Raw genomic sequence first — 16,830 nt, forward strand, 5'->3', positions numbered from 1 at the left:
AGAAAGTAAAGGGACAAAGTAAAGCCTTTACATACTGCCAATTGCTTTGTTCTCCCACCACTACAAGAAACAAAGTAACATCCCCAGAACACCTAGACACTCTCTACAGGCCTCAGAGCTCTATTCCTAGTTACCAACCAATGCACTGAATCCACATCAGTGAGGCTGATGCAGTCTTGAAACTGTTCCGCTGCGTGCAACAGAAGAGTTGTAGCACCAAAAGGTTTAATTGGACTCACTTTTCACCACCTGGCTTGCATCCTGCAGGCTGCTCACAAACTGTCCCAATGCATTTCTCACCACCCCCACTTCTCCAGGACTCCACATCCCACCCACCCTGCACTCCCATGTGCCACAGCACCACAGCTGATGAGCCCAGCTTCATGGCAGGGATGTTGGGCACCGCCATCCTCGCAGGACCGTGCAGATCCCATCACACTGCTCACTGCTAGATACCACTGGCATGAGGACACCCAACCACAAAATTCCGTGTATCAAGCTAACCTTGATACACTGCTGTATGCATATTTGATTAACGACATGCCACCACACCACCAACAAAAGCTTCACTAGTAGGAACTGAAAGTTACCTGCTTCCTGAAAATCATCAGGAACTGTGCTGGAGCAGGAGCCTACTGAACCAGAGATAAATGCATTGGGCCCTCTTCTTTCCAAAAGAGCAAAACAACCCAGAAACACCAGCCTAAATTTCTGCTTAATACTGTGTACACACTTCCAACAAAACACAAGGTGATACAGATGGAGATGAGGGTCAGTAAGTTATAAGAAATGAACTTTATATTTCAACCAACTGAAACGACTTGAAAATTCACATCTTTCTCATGACAGAAAGCTTTCAGAAAATAAATCAATAAAACTATGTTTCAAATACTCAAGTCACTGAAGCACTGCTTTTCTAAACTCTTCAATGCTCATACAATCTTAATTTCCTTCAGATAACATGAAAAGCACCATCTCCACAGATCATTTCTCTTGTACCCCGTTAGAACAGAACAAGGCAAGTTTCAAGCCTTCGTGTCCTCCATGCAGTAGATGTGGATGCTATGGAAGAACTGAAGATTTTTTTTAGTCAGAAGTAAAAAAAAAAACCAAAATAGGCATAGCTTTTTCTATTACTACCAATCACATGAAAGCAAACAAAAAAGTATTTTTAGTTAATGAGCATGAGCACCAAGTTACCAAGCAAAGGACCCATGGAACATCAAAACCGTACAACCCTTGCAGGAAATCAGCCACACCATTAGGTCTTATTAAGACTCTTAAAAAAATTTTTGCTATGAATACCTTAAAATACAGTAAGTCGCAGTATTTGCACCTGAAGCATAAAGTAAACGTTTTTCTCTGCAGTACTTCAGAAAAATAAGAAGTAGGATTGGCTTCATTTCCTCTGAATAAATACCTCAGGTCATACAAATCTTGTTTGCTACAACAGCAGGAAAACAACAGAAGAGAAAGCAGGTTTGCAACAGCTTTCTCCTAGACTAGCAGTTTCTCAGGGCTGATTACCAACAAAAGCTCTGAGATTTCATTACTCTGCTTCAGTACAAGCACCAATACGAGATCAATCAAATCAGACAGGTCAAACTCCCACACTCCAAACCCCTACATACCTGTCCTTGGAAGGTTACACGACTTCTGTCTTGCAGATGTTGACTAGAAACTGAAGAATGCCATGGATGGATCTGAGTTTGAGACTGTGCCCGAACAATATCAGATGACTGTGTTACAGGATGTGGGGTTATGTGGTCTTCTAGGTCATGCTCTAAAACATGGCTTGTGCTATCCTGAACAAATGCAGAATCATCAAACTGTGGCAGAAGGTCTTCCTGAAGGAGGTCATCTGGGTCAAGTCCTGTAAACGGTTCGTTTGGAGCGTCAACTTGATGAAGTAAGTTATCATCCAAAGACGTAAAACCATTGCTCTCAATAGGGTCAGTGAAATGGCTTATCTGAGAAGCAGAACCAGCAGAAGCTGGAAAACTAATACTCACAGGAGAGAGTTTTGAACTACTAAAGTTGCCCTGAGGATGCGAAGAATGCAACATTTGAAAACTATTTGAATTCAAAGGTGTATTAGCATTTAACATGTGCTCAGCTGTGTCTTGCTTGGTCCCCGTTTGAGATGTAAAGGCATCGCTTCCAGTGAAATCAGAGATTGGATGTGTCTGCTGGCTACTAGAAAGAGCTGTGGTAGACTGAAGAAGGCTGGTAGGAGAAATGTGGTTATTAGAGTAAGAGTAAGGAGATGAAAATTGTTGGCTATTATTGACAGAACATGGAGTAATCGTTGGGGACTGTCCACCAAAAGTTCCTTCTTGATTCCCACAAAAATGTAACGAAGCACTTGCAGTTTGAGAAAACGGCTGAACAGACAGAGGCTGCTGTGAAGTTGAAGGATTAGAAACTGGAGGTGGGTGGTTAACACTGACTCTGTGAGAAGTAGATACGTTAACTTCCATGAAGTCTTTTGGCTGACTCAGAGCATCCTGCCCCGTGTTGCTCCTGCTTTGTTGCGATCGTAGCGAGGCACACTGATGCTGTGGTTCATTAGCCTGAAATAAGGCAAAGTCATGGTGTGCTACAAAGCTTTTGTTTTGCTGCATAGACTGAGAATGTCCTTGGTGAAAGGGGGACCCATTTTGATTTGAAACAGTTGTGGCAGTTTGATGACCCCACATAGGACTACCATCGGCCACATCCGGAAACATCCCATTAGACTGGTTTTGCGGATGAATTGGTGAACAATTGAACTGAGAGTGTGGTGATAAGACGTTGTCTGTCGAGCTATTAAAAGATTGATTCACTTGGTGAAGTTTCAGAGAATCGTACTGATTCAACTGTTCAAAGTCACTCAACTTTTGTTGATTCGGAGCATCCTGCACATGATTCAGTGAGTCTATGTGCAAAGGTTCAAATTCTGCACCTAAATTTAATTCATCAACAAGTGAAACAGGTCCAGGTTGAACAAAGGCATCATCTGACAAACCTTCTAAGGTCTCGCTAAAAAGATTGGCATCATCAAAAAAATCCATCATAGGATCAGTCATCTTGATAGGTCTGTACTGCTACTTCTCTCAACTCCAAATGGAGTCAGTTTTGGCTCTCTGCAGTGAACAGAAACAAATTACATCCAGCAGTCACCACCTTATCCAAGGCATGCCAGCAACCATTAGTGCTTCTGATGAAACGCTCGTCTTGAAGTGTTTAAAACATCCTATGGGAGAGTAAGAAAAAAAAAAAAAAGAAAAAGAAAAAGGGCGATTACACATAATTGCTTTGTATTTGAAAACTCTCCTCATATTGCCTCTCCTTGAAATACCAAATGGATTTTTGATATTTCATTTATAATTTGCTAATTTAGTTAAAGCAAATCTATTATGAGTTATCCTTGCTGTTAGTTGATGCCCTCTACAGCCCTTTCAGTTTTTAATCTTTATGTATTTAGTGTAACTTGCTATGTTGTAAATACACTAGTTCCATTTTTATCTCCCAGTTTGCTCTGTTATCTTAGCACAACTTCAGATTCTCCTTTGCCACTTTCATTAAAGCTACCAAATTGCAACAGGGTTGTGTTTTTCAGTAAACACTAAATAAAATTCATTTTTCACTCATGTATCATTCTTAAGCAGCTGTAGAAAGAAATCGTAGCATATAAAACGTACATAATTTTCTATGCTCAAACAAGAAATCCGAGAGGCAGTAAACTACGCTTGCTAATAGTTACCCCAGCTTCAGCAGGAAAAGCTGAGATACTCCATTTCTTCCAGTTCTTACATGAAATAAGATTCTGAAACAAAACAGTATTTCATCTCACTTAAATGGGATTTTTCTTTATCTTATTTCAAGGAAAAGCAAGAGGATGGATACAGCGATTCAAAGATAAACGTAGTTATAGAACTAATTTCAGCTCAGCATCACTTATTACCTAGTTTTAAAGCATCCGTTGTTTTGCTTTTTCATTTATAATATCATTGATCACCAATCAGAGTTTCCAATCAAGGATTTCAGAAAAGGAGAGCACTGAAGGAAGGTTATTTCAACTTTTGTTACAAAACCCTGCACATTTGTACTGTGATCAATGTGAACAGGAAATGTTTGAACAAAAACGTCTCCTATAATTTACCTCCCCAAATAACTAGAAAACATGTACAATAGAGAAGCAGTCATTTTAAATAAGCATCTTCAAGAAATAATCATTCCTTTACCCTGTCCATACACTTATCTAATAACCATAAGAAAAAAGAAATTAAAAGCCACACCTTTTAATTCCTAATGCAACTGCTAAAGTTCACCTCTATTTCAACTGCAATTCTTTCCTAATTAATTCTCCAAGGAAAAAAAAAAAGAGTAAAACCAGAAACAGACACCTTGAAAATCTGAAATATTCTCCCTATGTATAAGGTTCCTGTTGAACCTCTTAAGTATAAACAGTCTTTGAGAAACTGATGAAAATCCATTCAACTTCTATTTTCAGTCCATTGAATGTGTCACGACCATGGTCAAAATAAAACCTAACTTATGCTAATAAGTTAGGATGAGGTATATAAAACTTCTGGTCCGTGCAGAAAGAGAACAGATGGATCCTGTATCACACTGAAAGACACCAAAATTAGGCACATCTATCAAAGTATGAATTAGTATGAGTGTTATGTACCAGATAATGTTTTATTATGAAGTTAAAAAAATAAATCATGCTATCAGCATGTTCTTTTTCCAATAAAAGAAGTACTTTTACCCCAGCTTTTTACTTCCACATCCCTAAAATGCATTGTATTTCTTCAGCCCAAAGAAAAGCATGCATGGGAACTTCAATAATTTGGAGAAACCGCCCCTCAAAATTTACTTAGCAACTGCGATTTTTGTTTCTCTTTGCTGTACTTGAACATGCAAACATTAAACACTTAGCTTGCAAATTGTAAAGGCAGATGAAAGCAAATTGTGGCACGCTTCTGAATTAAACTAGCATATGAACATTATCTTTCTACCTTAAAAAAAATTCCTACCTTCTCACACTCAAATTAATGTAACAGAAACGGTCTGACATGGAAACCTTTCCCATATGCTTCGTGCAAGTGCTTTTCTTCCCCCATCTTCAGTCTCTCTTAGAAAATGATGGTAGCTACAGCTATGCTTCAGCACACTTCCTCCCAGCCTCTCTCTTTCCCAAACAGATCTGTCATACTGATCTGAAGCCTGGACACTCTTTTACCTTCTGCTGGCAGAAGAGCATTCTAGGAAATAAATATTTTGAAAACTTTCATCTGTTGGGCTCAACAATTACAAGTTTAACAATGCAATTACAGACAGTATTTCATAATACAGTCCCAAAACACTTCTCACCCAAGGTAAGCTCCTCTTGAAGTCCCATTTTAATCAGAACAGGGGAACTAGTTTTGAACACTTATTCAACCAAGCAAACTACATTAAAAGAGGCAGAATATACCAAATCCTACCAACATTCCTAAAACTTAATTTGCTAAAACTAATTATTTCACATTAAGAGATCACCGTAATGGCACGTAACTTTATTTTACAACCATTACAAGCTTGATTTCTCTTCAGAAACAACAGTTAGCACTTTTGTGCCCCTTGCCTTGTATCCAGAATTTGCTTCAGAACCTAAATGAATTGTAATGCTTTGTACGTCTAAGTCCTCTACCACTGCTTTGTATTGATTTAACACTAATCTTGACCCAGCATAAAGCTGGTAAGATTCCTCTACAACATTTCTGTCTAAGAATTACTTCCTACTACTGGTCCAAACAAAACAGAAAAAAATAGAAAACAAAATGAGCATCACAATACAGGTACAAAGTGACAGAGCAATTAGAAGCCTTTGGTCTGTCTATATGAATTTAAGAACTTACTGCCTCTATCAACATGAAGTTCTTCAACAATAATTACCAACTATAGGACATCTTGTACACTTTTAGTTTTCCATCATGTTGCACATTTTACTTCATTATTTTAAACATCATGGAACCCAGAGACATCTAGCAATGTTTCCTACTGGTATTCAAGCCTCTCTTCTTGTATTTTAACTTCTCAATTCTGTATCAATCATAGCGATTTACGGGCAAAAACTGAACAACGGCTAATGGGAAAAATCAACAGTATTACTCAGACAAGCTGAAACATTTCAAGGTTCTTCATCTTCATATATTTTAAAGCATCTCTAGTTTAAACAGAAAATTTTTCAAACTGCCAACTCTACAATTCAGTGTCTCAACCAAAGCACGCTTTTTCACTTAAAAAGCTGAAATAATGGCTAGCCAGGCACACAAAGCTATCTCAGAATGAAGCTAGGGCCTAGTTAGCAGAAGAGATTAAAACTGAAGCCATAAAAACACATCATAACAGAAAGCCAGATTACGTGCAGAGGAAATAGAAGAGGTAAATACCGATAATCATCACTGTGAAGAGTTTTACATTGTATGCATAGACAGTGGTTTGGGGTTTTTTTGGAAAGCAATACAACAAGGTACAGCAGATTTGCTTTCAAATGAGATCTGCCAAAGACTGAAGAAGTGTTGTTGGCTAAATTCTACGTAGTACACAAGAGCATGACATAGTTGTGCCTTTTCCCATTTGTCCATCTATTAGCAGGTGGAACACAGTATGAAAAGAGGTAGTCACTAAAACGTGTTAAAAAAATACTCAAAAACCTGATCACTTCTGAATAATATTCATAAGCGATAGAGACATTACCTCCCCAATAATAAAAATAAATGACATTCACACTATCATTATTTGTCAGATTTAATTATAACTAAAGCTTTTGTTGTGTTCAAAAGCAGAAGTAAATTAAATACAAAAGTTATTTCCCACTGTGGCTCCAATATAAATGAGTGTATTACAGTTTTAAAGATCAATGTGCATGTTAAAATTAAAATGCACAAAGGGACTGCACAATTTCTTCAGAATTCAAGCAATGTAGAAGATAAAAAAGAACATTTGGACATTCATTAGAGTTGAACTGGTTTATTATCTAACTCAAAGTATTTGTACCATAGTGCTGCAGCATCTATAGCTAAATACGGATTGAAGAAACACATTTTATCTCACTGGTATCACTAAAATTAAGAGAAATTTTGTTTAGGTAGTCTGTTTGAGAACACGTATCTAATTATTATTATTATTCTTTAAGACATATGCACAACTCCCTTCTAATATCTCTCCTCCTTCCTTCTGAAGGAAGTAGCCCCTGGGAATAAACACTAAATGTTTAGAAGAAAAAAACTGGTAATTGTCAATTGTGAAGGTTATTCATAGAAGTTCAAGTCAGCCAACATAACAAACAGTATTTCACACGTAAATGAAATACATATTTCTGTGCAATTAATACCAAGCTTCTATCAGCATCAAAGACACTGACAGGTGCTGATTATGGGCAGTATGGACCGCTTCTTTCTAAAACAAGCTTTGCTGAAATGCAACAGAGCAAAACCATACCAAAGTGTATCATAGGATTTTTAATATACATTTGCAAGGTATCTGAAAGTCACACAGCAACTTCTGTGTCACAGTTAGTTATACTTAAATACAGGAAGTTTCATGATTAGTTTGGGTCAAAAATAGTTAATACATACATCTAACAATCTATACTAAGTGCACAATTAACCCATGGGATCTAAGTGGATAAAATCTTCTAAATTAACATTTTACAAGAAATTTAAGAAAAAGGTTCTAGTAAAGATCAAAATCATCCTTACCCATGAATACAGAACACATCCCTTTAATGAAGAATTAAGAAGTTCAGAGATGCGCTTTAACTCCAGATGGGTAACTCATTATTAGAGACCTGAAAATGAGACATGGTAAACCAATCACAGAAATACTATACTTGAAATTACAATATTATGCAAATGTGCTACTCAGAACTCAATTATGTAATAGATACCATAAAAACAAGAGCAGCAGAAATAATTTACAACCAATAGTAGCCATGATGTTATAAATGTCTTATAAATAAGGAAATAAAGTGCCTATAATTTAGGGACAGTCCTAGGGAGAGAAACAACCCCACACGGCTCTGCAAGACTGAAATGCATAGTCTGCCAGATCAGTGGAAGTTTAGAACAACTTCAGGACACAATATAAAGACCAAACAAACAAACAAAAATCTAGGCTTTATGCAAAGCTTTAAAGCTGCATGTGCAGAAAGCTCCATACATTTTGATTTTTGAAAAGGAGAACCAAAGTTTCTGCTATTACAGTGGCAGATGTACTTGCCAACAGTAATTGACACCGGCTTTCCAGGAGAGCATACTTGCACCACAATTTTACCCCACCCCTCCCCTTGATCATATGTAGAAGATCTCACTGTCGCAAGATTCTCTTTTAATCCAAACTAGGCTTGAAAACATCACTTCAATAGAAAAGGTTTGATTAGAGGAAGGGGGGATAAGTAAACGCTCTTCAAACATGCATTTAATAGTAATGGTATCTTTCCCACAAACTCTCAAGCACCTTAGCTAGAATATTAATTGTTCAATCTTTAAACTTTATAAAAAATATAAGATGACATATACATATCACTTCATCAGGAAGCAGACTTTAATACAATGATTATTTACTCACATCTTTAAGACAGCATTGTAACATACATCAAAGACGCAAACTGCCTATGATAGCTACCAAAAGCCTGCAATGTCCCAGTAGAAATCTTTGTTGAGTGCTGTTTGGTACACAGATTATCACATTGACCCTTCTATTTTTCAATAACTTAAATACTTATTCTAGGGTTGCAGAACTACACAGTCTCCACTCTCTGTTAAAAGGAAAGAAGCAGGTTTTTTCTTCCTCAAATTCATACACAATATGCACATACCCAGTAGGTGAAGTTTGGCAAAATATTTTGATCTACATTTTCCATCTATACAATGCAACACCAATCGTATCAGAACAGCAAGAAAAATTCCTTCTTGTGGCTCTCACTTACACTTGATCTTCACGTAATGTCACACAGAGCTCTCATTACACAAAAGTCCTCTTCACATCCAGACATTAGTTAAGTAATTTTGAAGTTCATTCTAGTATGTATTATGCAGCATTTCAGCATCTATTTTTGATTCCTAAACTTGTTTAAAAATTTGTCATTCAAAGCTATACTATAAAGGCCTTACAATGCAGGAATCAATTGAACAGAGGCGTCAAAATACATATTTTTTAAAAAAAGAAAGGAAAATTGACGACTCACAAAGCAGCTTCTTTCTCCTAGCTGTAAGAGTTCAGCAGTAAAAAACAAGAAACCTAATTCATGTGAAATTACCACATAATACGAGCACTAGTTTACGTTCTTCTCTATCTAAAACATATTTGTCCTCCCTCCAGCAGATTCTCCAGAAAGCCTTACAACAAGGATAGACATTTCTTACTCTTCAGGCCAGTGTTCACTTGCTTGAATAGCTTCCAATGTGGTGTCGGCTGCAGAGTACTTAGAAGTTTGAAAAGTCCTATGCTGAAAAGAAAAAAAAACATATATAAATAAATATACATTCAGCAGAACTGCAATACATCTCTCTAACAGTAATACATAATAAATATTTCAGACAGAGGAAGAATCATTGATGATTATAATGAGTGCCAAGAATAACACACACAGAATGAACTTCAAGCTTTTGAAAGATGCAAAACAGGATCTATCTCCAAAGATTCACAGCTAGGCTGTACTGTATGCAAGCTTTTAGTTACACAAATATACATGTGTATGTATTTGTTACGTGTCATATAGTATAAAAAAAAGGAAAAAGTTCTGCAAAGTCTCCTCTGGAGAACAGTCTTAATGCTGCTCAAATTGGGAAAATTAAACAGAACCAGAAATAAACTAATCTAGAACTAGATACACGTATATTATTTTTTTTTAAAGCTTCTAAGAAAGCTTATCTTCCACCAACCAACTAACATAGCTTTGTGATAAGGTAATCAGAGGACAAGCAGGTATTTCCCTAAGTGTAGGTGGGTTTTCTTACGTTCCTGAAAGAATCCTAAAGCACTGTCATTACTCATGAAAAGTTGTGAACAAGAGTGATCTTTTTTTCCATTGTGGACACCAAAGTGCAGACTCCTACACACATTAATGGAACAGGAAATAAACTGTGCATTTCGATTAGTTTAAAACAACTATTTCAACTGCCATTTCTATTTCTTAAAACATCACCTCAAATTTAATGAAATGATTTATTAAGTTTTATACAAAGTTCTTGTGTGCTTTTATATCTTCGGACTTTGGAAAATGCCCTTTAGAAAATTTTAAAGCAATAACTTAAGAAATTATTATTTTCAACTACTTCCTTCAGCTGCCTGCCAAAGATTTGGGGTGCAGAGCAGAACACGTACGTGTGCCTGACCTGCTGCAGTAGATCACGTCTCCATTCAGTTTCAACCCACTCTCCTGGCATTAGATGTTGCATGAAGGTGGCTGAGATGTACACACTTTTTTTCTCATTTATGTTTTGTGGGCATTAATTCCGACTATGATGCAATAATAAAGAAGGTAAGGAGCATAACTACAATAGTTTGTGAGCTAGGAAGAGAACTAAAATTTCAAGAATTTACTTGTAAAAAGCATAAGGTTTATCCTTGAGATGTTCTATTTTACTGAAAATAAATGTCAGACAGTTCAAGGCTTCTGCCACAGGACTACTGAAGGAAACTATTCTAATTACTTATTCTGCTCTTTAAACATTATTACCATTTTGTTTCTCCAAAGTGTACCTGTGAAGACTCATAAGTTCCAGAACTTAACAGTTTCTGCTTATTCTTCTAACACAGATCACATTTCCCAGTGTTCTGTTGCACATTTGTAACTCACACTTCTGGTCACTAGAAAAGCAGTTGAGTATCTTACTTGAGGAACTACAGTGCAGTTTTAAGATGTGGAGAAACAAACACACTGAAAACCAGAAAAGAAAGCCGCCTTATTTCATGTGGCCTAAAACAAGATTTCATTAGAAACTTTCAGAGACAAAGGACTTCACAGCACAGCTCTCTTCCAAACTCACGACCTGTTAGCACACTCACTCCCAAGCGTTCCCATATTCTAGGTCTGATAAGCACCTTTATGAACTACTGCAATTTTATGACCTAGAAGTACCCACTGGAACAATTCAGGGGCTCATGTCTCTTTTACAGATAACTCCAGGCAACAATCTGAAAGTGTCAGTCTTTGCTGCTGTCGGTCTGTACAAACACAGAAACCTCAGTGAACATCTGCAAAAACAACCCAAACCAAACAACATAATTTCAAGTCTCCACACCACATGAGGACATAACAGTACTATGGACATGAGCACCATGAGACCATGCTGCTCAATGGAACAAGCGTCCTGACATGCCACTGCATACTTCATTAGCTGCCATCAAGTGAATCATCTACTGCACAACTCCATATCCTTTGGAAAGGAGGCTGCATTCAATTTTTCTTCCATACAAATCTAAGCAGATTTGATACAAACTTTTCTCAAGAACGTCCATCCCAAGAAGACACTAAGGAAGATATTCTGAGTTTCAGTCACAAACTACAGGGGCTCCACTGCGAAGTAGGAGACACAAAAATACCTGTCCAATTTAATCCTCAGATTGCCTCTAAGATATGGAACACCTTTTTGTGCCACTATGCAGACATCACCTCTATGAAACTTAAAACTTTATTTACTGAGGTGTTAAGCATCAAATGTAGTAAAATAACAAGCTCTACAAATGCCATTTGCAGAATAAATGGTGGTAGCTTTCCTCAATTTTAGCAACAAACAGAAGATAGAACCTTCTGATACTGCTCATGTAACACAAGGAAAAACTCCCAAGAACACATTGCAGAAGGAAATCTTCTGGCAATCAGTTATTACACTTTCTAATATGACTCAGATAAAGAACGAAGTTAAAATTATTGTCCTCAGAAAAGCAATGCAAATGTTTTTCCATCTGGTTGCAAACTAACTGCTGTTTTCAGACAACAAGAAATACAAGTATCATTAAAAAAACCCAGCTATTTCTTTAAAAGAAAAACGCTTGTACGCTGATGGCCTAAAGACATTAATACTTGACATCTCTGACAACCTGTATGAATGAAGCTGAAGATCAATGCTTTGCCTCAGCGAGGGATGCCACACTTACACCCATACATTTCTGCTGACTTCCTAGTTAAAAAGCAGCCTTTCTTGTAGCTTATTTCTTACAGCTTAACAACTGAAGACAGAGCAAAGGCAGCACTGAAAGAACTGCAAACTTTAAGAGCTGCAAGCCATTTCCAGGAGTTGGTGTATGAGCAACAGAAATACATCCAAGCACAACAGTCCACTTTGCTAAATGGGAAAGAGAATATTATTACTCTAATAATACCCTAAAATATTTCCAACAACTTTAACTATCAGTTCTTGAAAGTTGGGCTTACTAGGCAACTGGTTTCTCCATCACCCATTTGTACATCTGCAGATACGCTACATTTCTGAGACTATTTCTAACTACAGGAAAAGCACTAAAAGATGGAATGAGAGCACATAACATGAGACAGAGCGTGAGATTTCTAGATGTTCATTAATCACACTGTCCCCTAGTTTGACAGAATGGAGACCATAGAAGGGAGAAATACAAACAGGTCACTGGAGGAAGACAAAAGTATCCATCCAACTAGTTTGGCCAGGAAAGAAACTGAGTGGGAAAAGTTACTGGATTCCAGTTAAACCAAGGAAAATTCTTCAAATGAAGAACTTATGAACCGAAGTACCAAAATTTACTGAGAACTTTGTTTACATAGAGTGATGGAAAGAAATGTAATGCTGCAATCCAAAGATTAATAACATCAGGTCACTTGACTCCTCCAGATGCAGCTTTTTTCCTCATCCTAAATCACATGAGCAGTTTCCAAGAAAGACAACAATGCAACGCTTGGACAATTACATCTTCAAGACTGAAATAAAGGGAAAAATTCCCCATTGTGAGGAATCCTAACCCCTAAATTAATAGTCCAGCTCACCTTTACTTCTTAAGTGTTTGAAGGATGCAAATACTTACATTTTGGGGAGAATTCATATTGTAAAGTTCCAAGACAGACAAAGCCATCTTAGAATAAAAGAACATCTTTTTGTTTTATGGGTTTCACAAACAAGGTAATTTTAAAGCATCACATCAACATTTTTGTTTTAATCCACCCACATCACTAACTTGTCTCTCTCAAAAAAGGAAACAAACCAACAACGTCTGTTTCACACAGAATCACAAGGGCTGGAAAGGACTCCTGAGTCCTTCGGGTCCTGCTAAAGCAGTTTCTCCACAGTTTTAGGGCTTGAGCAGCCTCTTAGAAGGGGTTCATGTCACATCTTTCAGATAACAGCACTGACAAGTTTTTAAAAAACACACTGTTCTTTCAGCAACATTTCTCCATACTGAATTCTTGGAGTAACCTTCAGGAGCATTTAGTACCCGCAGCTCACGTGAAATGAGTAGGTGCTGAGATTCCCCAAAATTCTTGAAAACATATAAAGCTTAAAATCACAGCTCTTTTTCCAGTAAAAGAACAGCTTTCATCTGAGGGATATGAGTTAATAGAGCTTGATCATCACAAAGAGCAGCATAAATTCTTATAAATCCAACTATCTGGTTGCACGAAATAAACCAGCAGACGCTTTGTAACTAAGTATGTGCCTGTCCTTATCACACTATAAATGCAAAGCAAATTCATGTAGCTCACAATGTGCTGTAATCTCAGAGCAGCTGATACCTGAAGTTTTTATTCTACTCGATTTCCTGCTAACCTCCGTGCACGCTGCAGCAGTTGGACAGATCAATAAGATGGGAAAGGCATTACAACAGAGGTGTGATGATGGAAGGACCAGCACGACAGAGAGGTGCTATAAAGGAAGAAAGGAAGATTGCTCACCCATATCAGAAGATTCCAGGTTTGCAGGGAAAGCTTCACCAAGGAGGGATCTCCAAAAAGAGATCCTTCCCCAGTGGCAGTCAGCCCTTCAAGGAGGTCTAAGAGAGGTGCAGCCAGGCTCCACCCCTTCTGGTCACACAGCTGAACTGCCTTCACCTGTGCTCCCAGGGTTGACCAGGTCCTTTCCTCAGGTGCTCAACCAGTGGCTCAGGCCGTGACCCAACAGTTCCCATACACGTGCCTTGACTGATGCATAGGGCCTGGCACACAGCTCCCTGCACTGGTTAACTTTCAAGAACACGTATAATAGTTTTTGCTCTTTGGTCGACAAAAACTGCATAATTAAGTCCATGATGCTTTGGAAGTCCCATCAGCCGCATGTAGGAACAATGAACAAGTCATTATTTGGCCTGAAAGAAAAAGATATACATGGGAGGGGGAAGAAACTACGTGAGTAGATAAAACCCAAAGATTGCTACTCATTTTTTTTAACTGTTAAATTATAAAATAGGAATAACTATTAATTTTGAAATACTTATCTAGGGGAAGACACTGGCAAAAAGTTGATCTGTGTACCAATATAACAAAACTCAGAGCCAGGCAACAATCATCAGAGGACTGATGGTTTACATCCTGCCTTGAATCTTAAGCACATTTATATCTGCATACAAATGATTATAAGCATAATCATTATAAATAGGAACTTGATGGTGTCAAACAACACAGGTGTAAAGACAGATGCTAAGAGATCTTATGCCTGATGGGCCTAACTTTCCTGTGAGGAGGATTACTTTTTATGGCTACTTGTCTCAGTCTCAAAAAAGACTCAAAAACCCACCTCTCTTCACGCAGATTGTTATTTTGTCCCCTGTAAGTACGCATAATACTGCTGAAGGGCTCAGATTTCTTCTACAGCAGTAGACAGAGATGCATTTCCTCACACTGCTGAAGTTAAACAACTTTCATGAACTGAAGTTAGTAGATGCTAAAGATTCATGGCACTTACACACAGTGAGGAGCACAGAACGTTTCTTAAGAACTGAAACTGCATGCATCAACCTTCATGTCAAAGCCATGCAGCCAAGTGCAAGAATTCTGCTCTCTTCACCTACTTTTTTAATCCTGCCCACAAAAACGTGTCTGAAGAGGGAATCGGAAGGTTTTCACATTTCACTGCTTTGCGCCTCAAAAGGAAATGGGATAACCATTCCACATGGGTAAAATCGAGATGCCCCCTATCCGCCCTATGCCAGGCACACACCGCACTGAGCTGCCCCCGGGATCGTCACCCCGTCACGCCAGGAGTAGGCCGGCCTGCAGCCCCCACCTGGAACACGCCAGCTGCAAGCCCCGGCCTCATGCTCCCACAGCTGAGCCCCTTCCGAGCCCCCACCCACGCAGGGGGCCCTGCGGCCACGTGCCCCCGCTTCTCTCCCTCGCAGACCCGCCGCCCGCCCAGCCCCGGCCTTCCCAGCCGCCTCACCCAGCGCCAGCCCTGCCTTCCCGGCTCCCACACCTCCCGCTGTCACGGCTCCAAGCCGGCGGGCTGCCACACGCGGCTCCTCTCCTTCCCACCGCTTCGCTTCGCCTTGGGAAACGATTCCAGCTCCTGCCCACCTCTGTCACCTCGCGGTGTGGCGGCCAGGCCTGACCTTCCGCCGGCCCGCCCGGGCGGCTGCCACATCCCTCCTGCCACGCAGCCTCGGGCACATCCTCGTCCGCCTCCCCCCCGCCGGCCGCCCCCTCCTCGCGGGGACCCCCCAGAAGCCGGCCGCCTCCTCCCGCCTCCCCACCCGGCGGAGCGCGGGGCCGGCATCCCGCGGCCCCGCTATCCGGGCCGGGCCCGCTCCCTCCCCTCAGAACTCGCCCCCCCTCCCCCCCCCACCCTCCCTCCCAGCGCCGCCCGGTCGCCCCTCTCCCCGCGGCGGGGCACGCAGCCCGAAGCCCGCACCCCCTCCCGGCCGCCGCCCCCGCCGCCGAGGTGCGAGGGGCGGAAACGGGTCGCGGCGGGGCCGTGAGGAGAGCAGGCCGCGCCGCGCCGCGTCCCGGCGGGAGGAGGGGCGGGGGAGGCCGCCGACGGGGCGCGGGGGGCCGGGAGGGGTTCGGGCACCGGGAGCGCGGCCTGCTCGGAGGCGGCGGGGAGCAGCCCGGCCCCTCGCACGTACTCACCGCCGGGTTCGCCATTACGCGGCGGCGCTGCCCGGCAGGAGGCACGCGCGCGGGGAGGAGGCGGAGGCGATGCCCCGTGCCTGACAGCTCCCCGCCGGGGCGGCCCGGGGGCGGCGGCGGCGGCGGCTTCCCCCACCTCCCGGGGGATTCCCGCCGGCCGAGGGCGGCACTTACCGGGCGGCCGGCGCAGGCCGGGAGAGGCGGGCGGCGGCGGAGCGGGCGAGGGCGGCGCGGCGTGACTGGCTCGGCGCGGCTCTCCTCCCCCCGCCGCCCGCCCGCCGCGCAGAGCGGCGCAGCGCAGCGAGGCCGGGAGGGGCGGCCGGGCCGGGGGCGAAGTTTCACTCGCTCCGCGCCGCGACCCCACCGGCCCCAGCGAAGCCGCGGGGACGGGCCGGGGGGCGCATTTGCATATTTCTCACCCCCGCGCTGATTGGCCGCCCGGCGCGGGGGCCGCCGCGCGCTGACACGGCGCCGCAGGAGGGGAGGAGGAAGGGGAGGGGAGGAGGGGGCGAGAGAGAGGGGCGTGAGCGGCGGCGGCGGCGGCGAGGGGCCGAGGGCGGGGGGAGGAAGAGGAGAGAGCACGCCAGCGGGGACGGGGCGTGCGCCGGGGGCGGGCGGGGAGCGACGGGCGGATTTCCTCCCCGGGACACCTTCACCTCGCCCCGCAGCCCCCGTGGGAGGGGGGCGGCACGGGGCGGGCGGCAGCTGAGCCGATAAAATGGTGCGCGGGCGGCGGGGCGAGCCCATCCAATATGGCCCCCTTC

General features: G+C 41.9%; 1 protein-coding gene across 15 annotated transcripts in view; it reads right to left on the minus strand.

Annotated features, from left to right (window-relative positions):
- Positions 1-16,446, minus strand: part of CHD9 (chromodomain helicase DNA binding protein 9) — an 82,573-nt gene extending 66,127 nt beyond the window's left edge. For 6 of the 15 annotated variants that reach the window (XM_015292384.4, XM_015292381.4, XM_025154380.3 and 3 more), the window contains exons 1-4: positions 16,241-16,446; positions 9,399-9,481; positions 7,734-7,822; positions 1,632-3,235 (exon numbers count right to left, since the gene is read on the minus strand). In XM_015292384.4, coding sequence (XP_015147870.2) covers positions 1,632-3,068 — 1,437 coding nt within the window. In that variant the 5' untranslated portion in view covers positions 3,069-3,235; positions 7,734-7,822; positions 9,399-9,481; positions 16,241-16,446. Of the gene's footprint in view, positions 1-1,631; positions 3,236-7,733; positions 7,823-9,398; positions 9,482-13,897; positions 15,606-16,066 lie in introns of those variants that run through there. The other 9 variants (XM_046899545.1, XM_046899543.1, XM_046899542.1 and 6 more) reach the window with 9 other exon arrangements.
- Between the last annotated feature and the right edge of the window lie 384 nt (positions 16,447-16,830).

Source organism: Gallus gallus, chromosome 11 (genome assembly GCF_016699485.2).
Source record: "Gallus gallus isolate bGalGal1 chromosome 11, bGalGal1.mat.broiler.GRCg7b, whole genome shotgun sequence".
NCBI classification, from domain to species: Eukaryota; Metazoa; Chordata; class Aves; order Galliformes; family Phasianidae; genus Gallus; species Gallus gallus.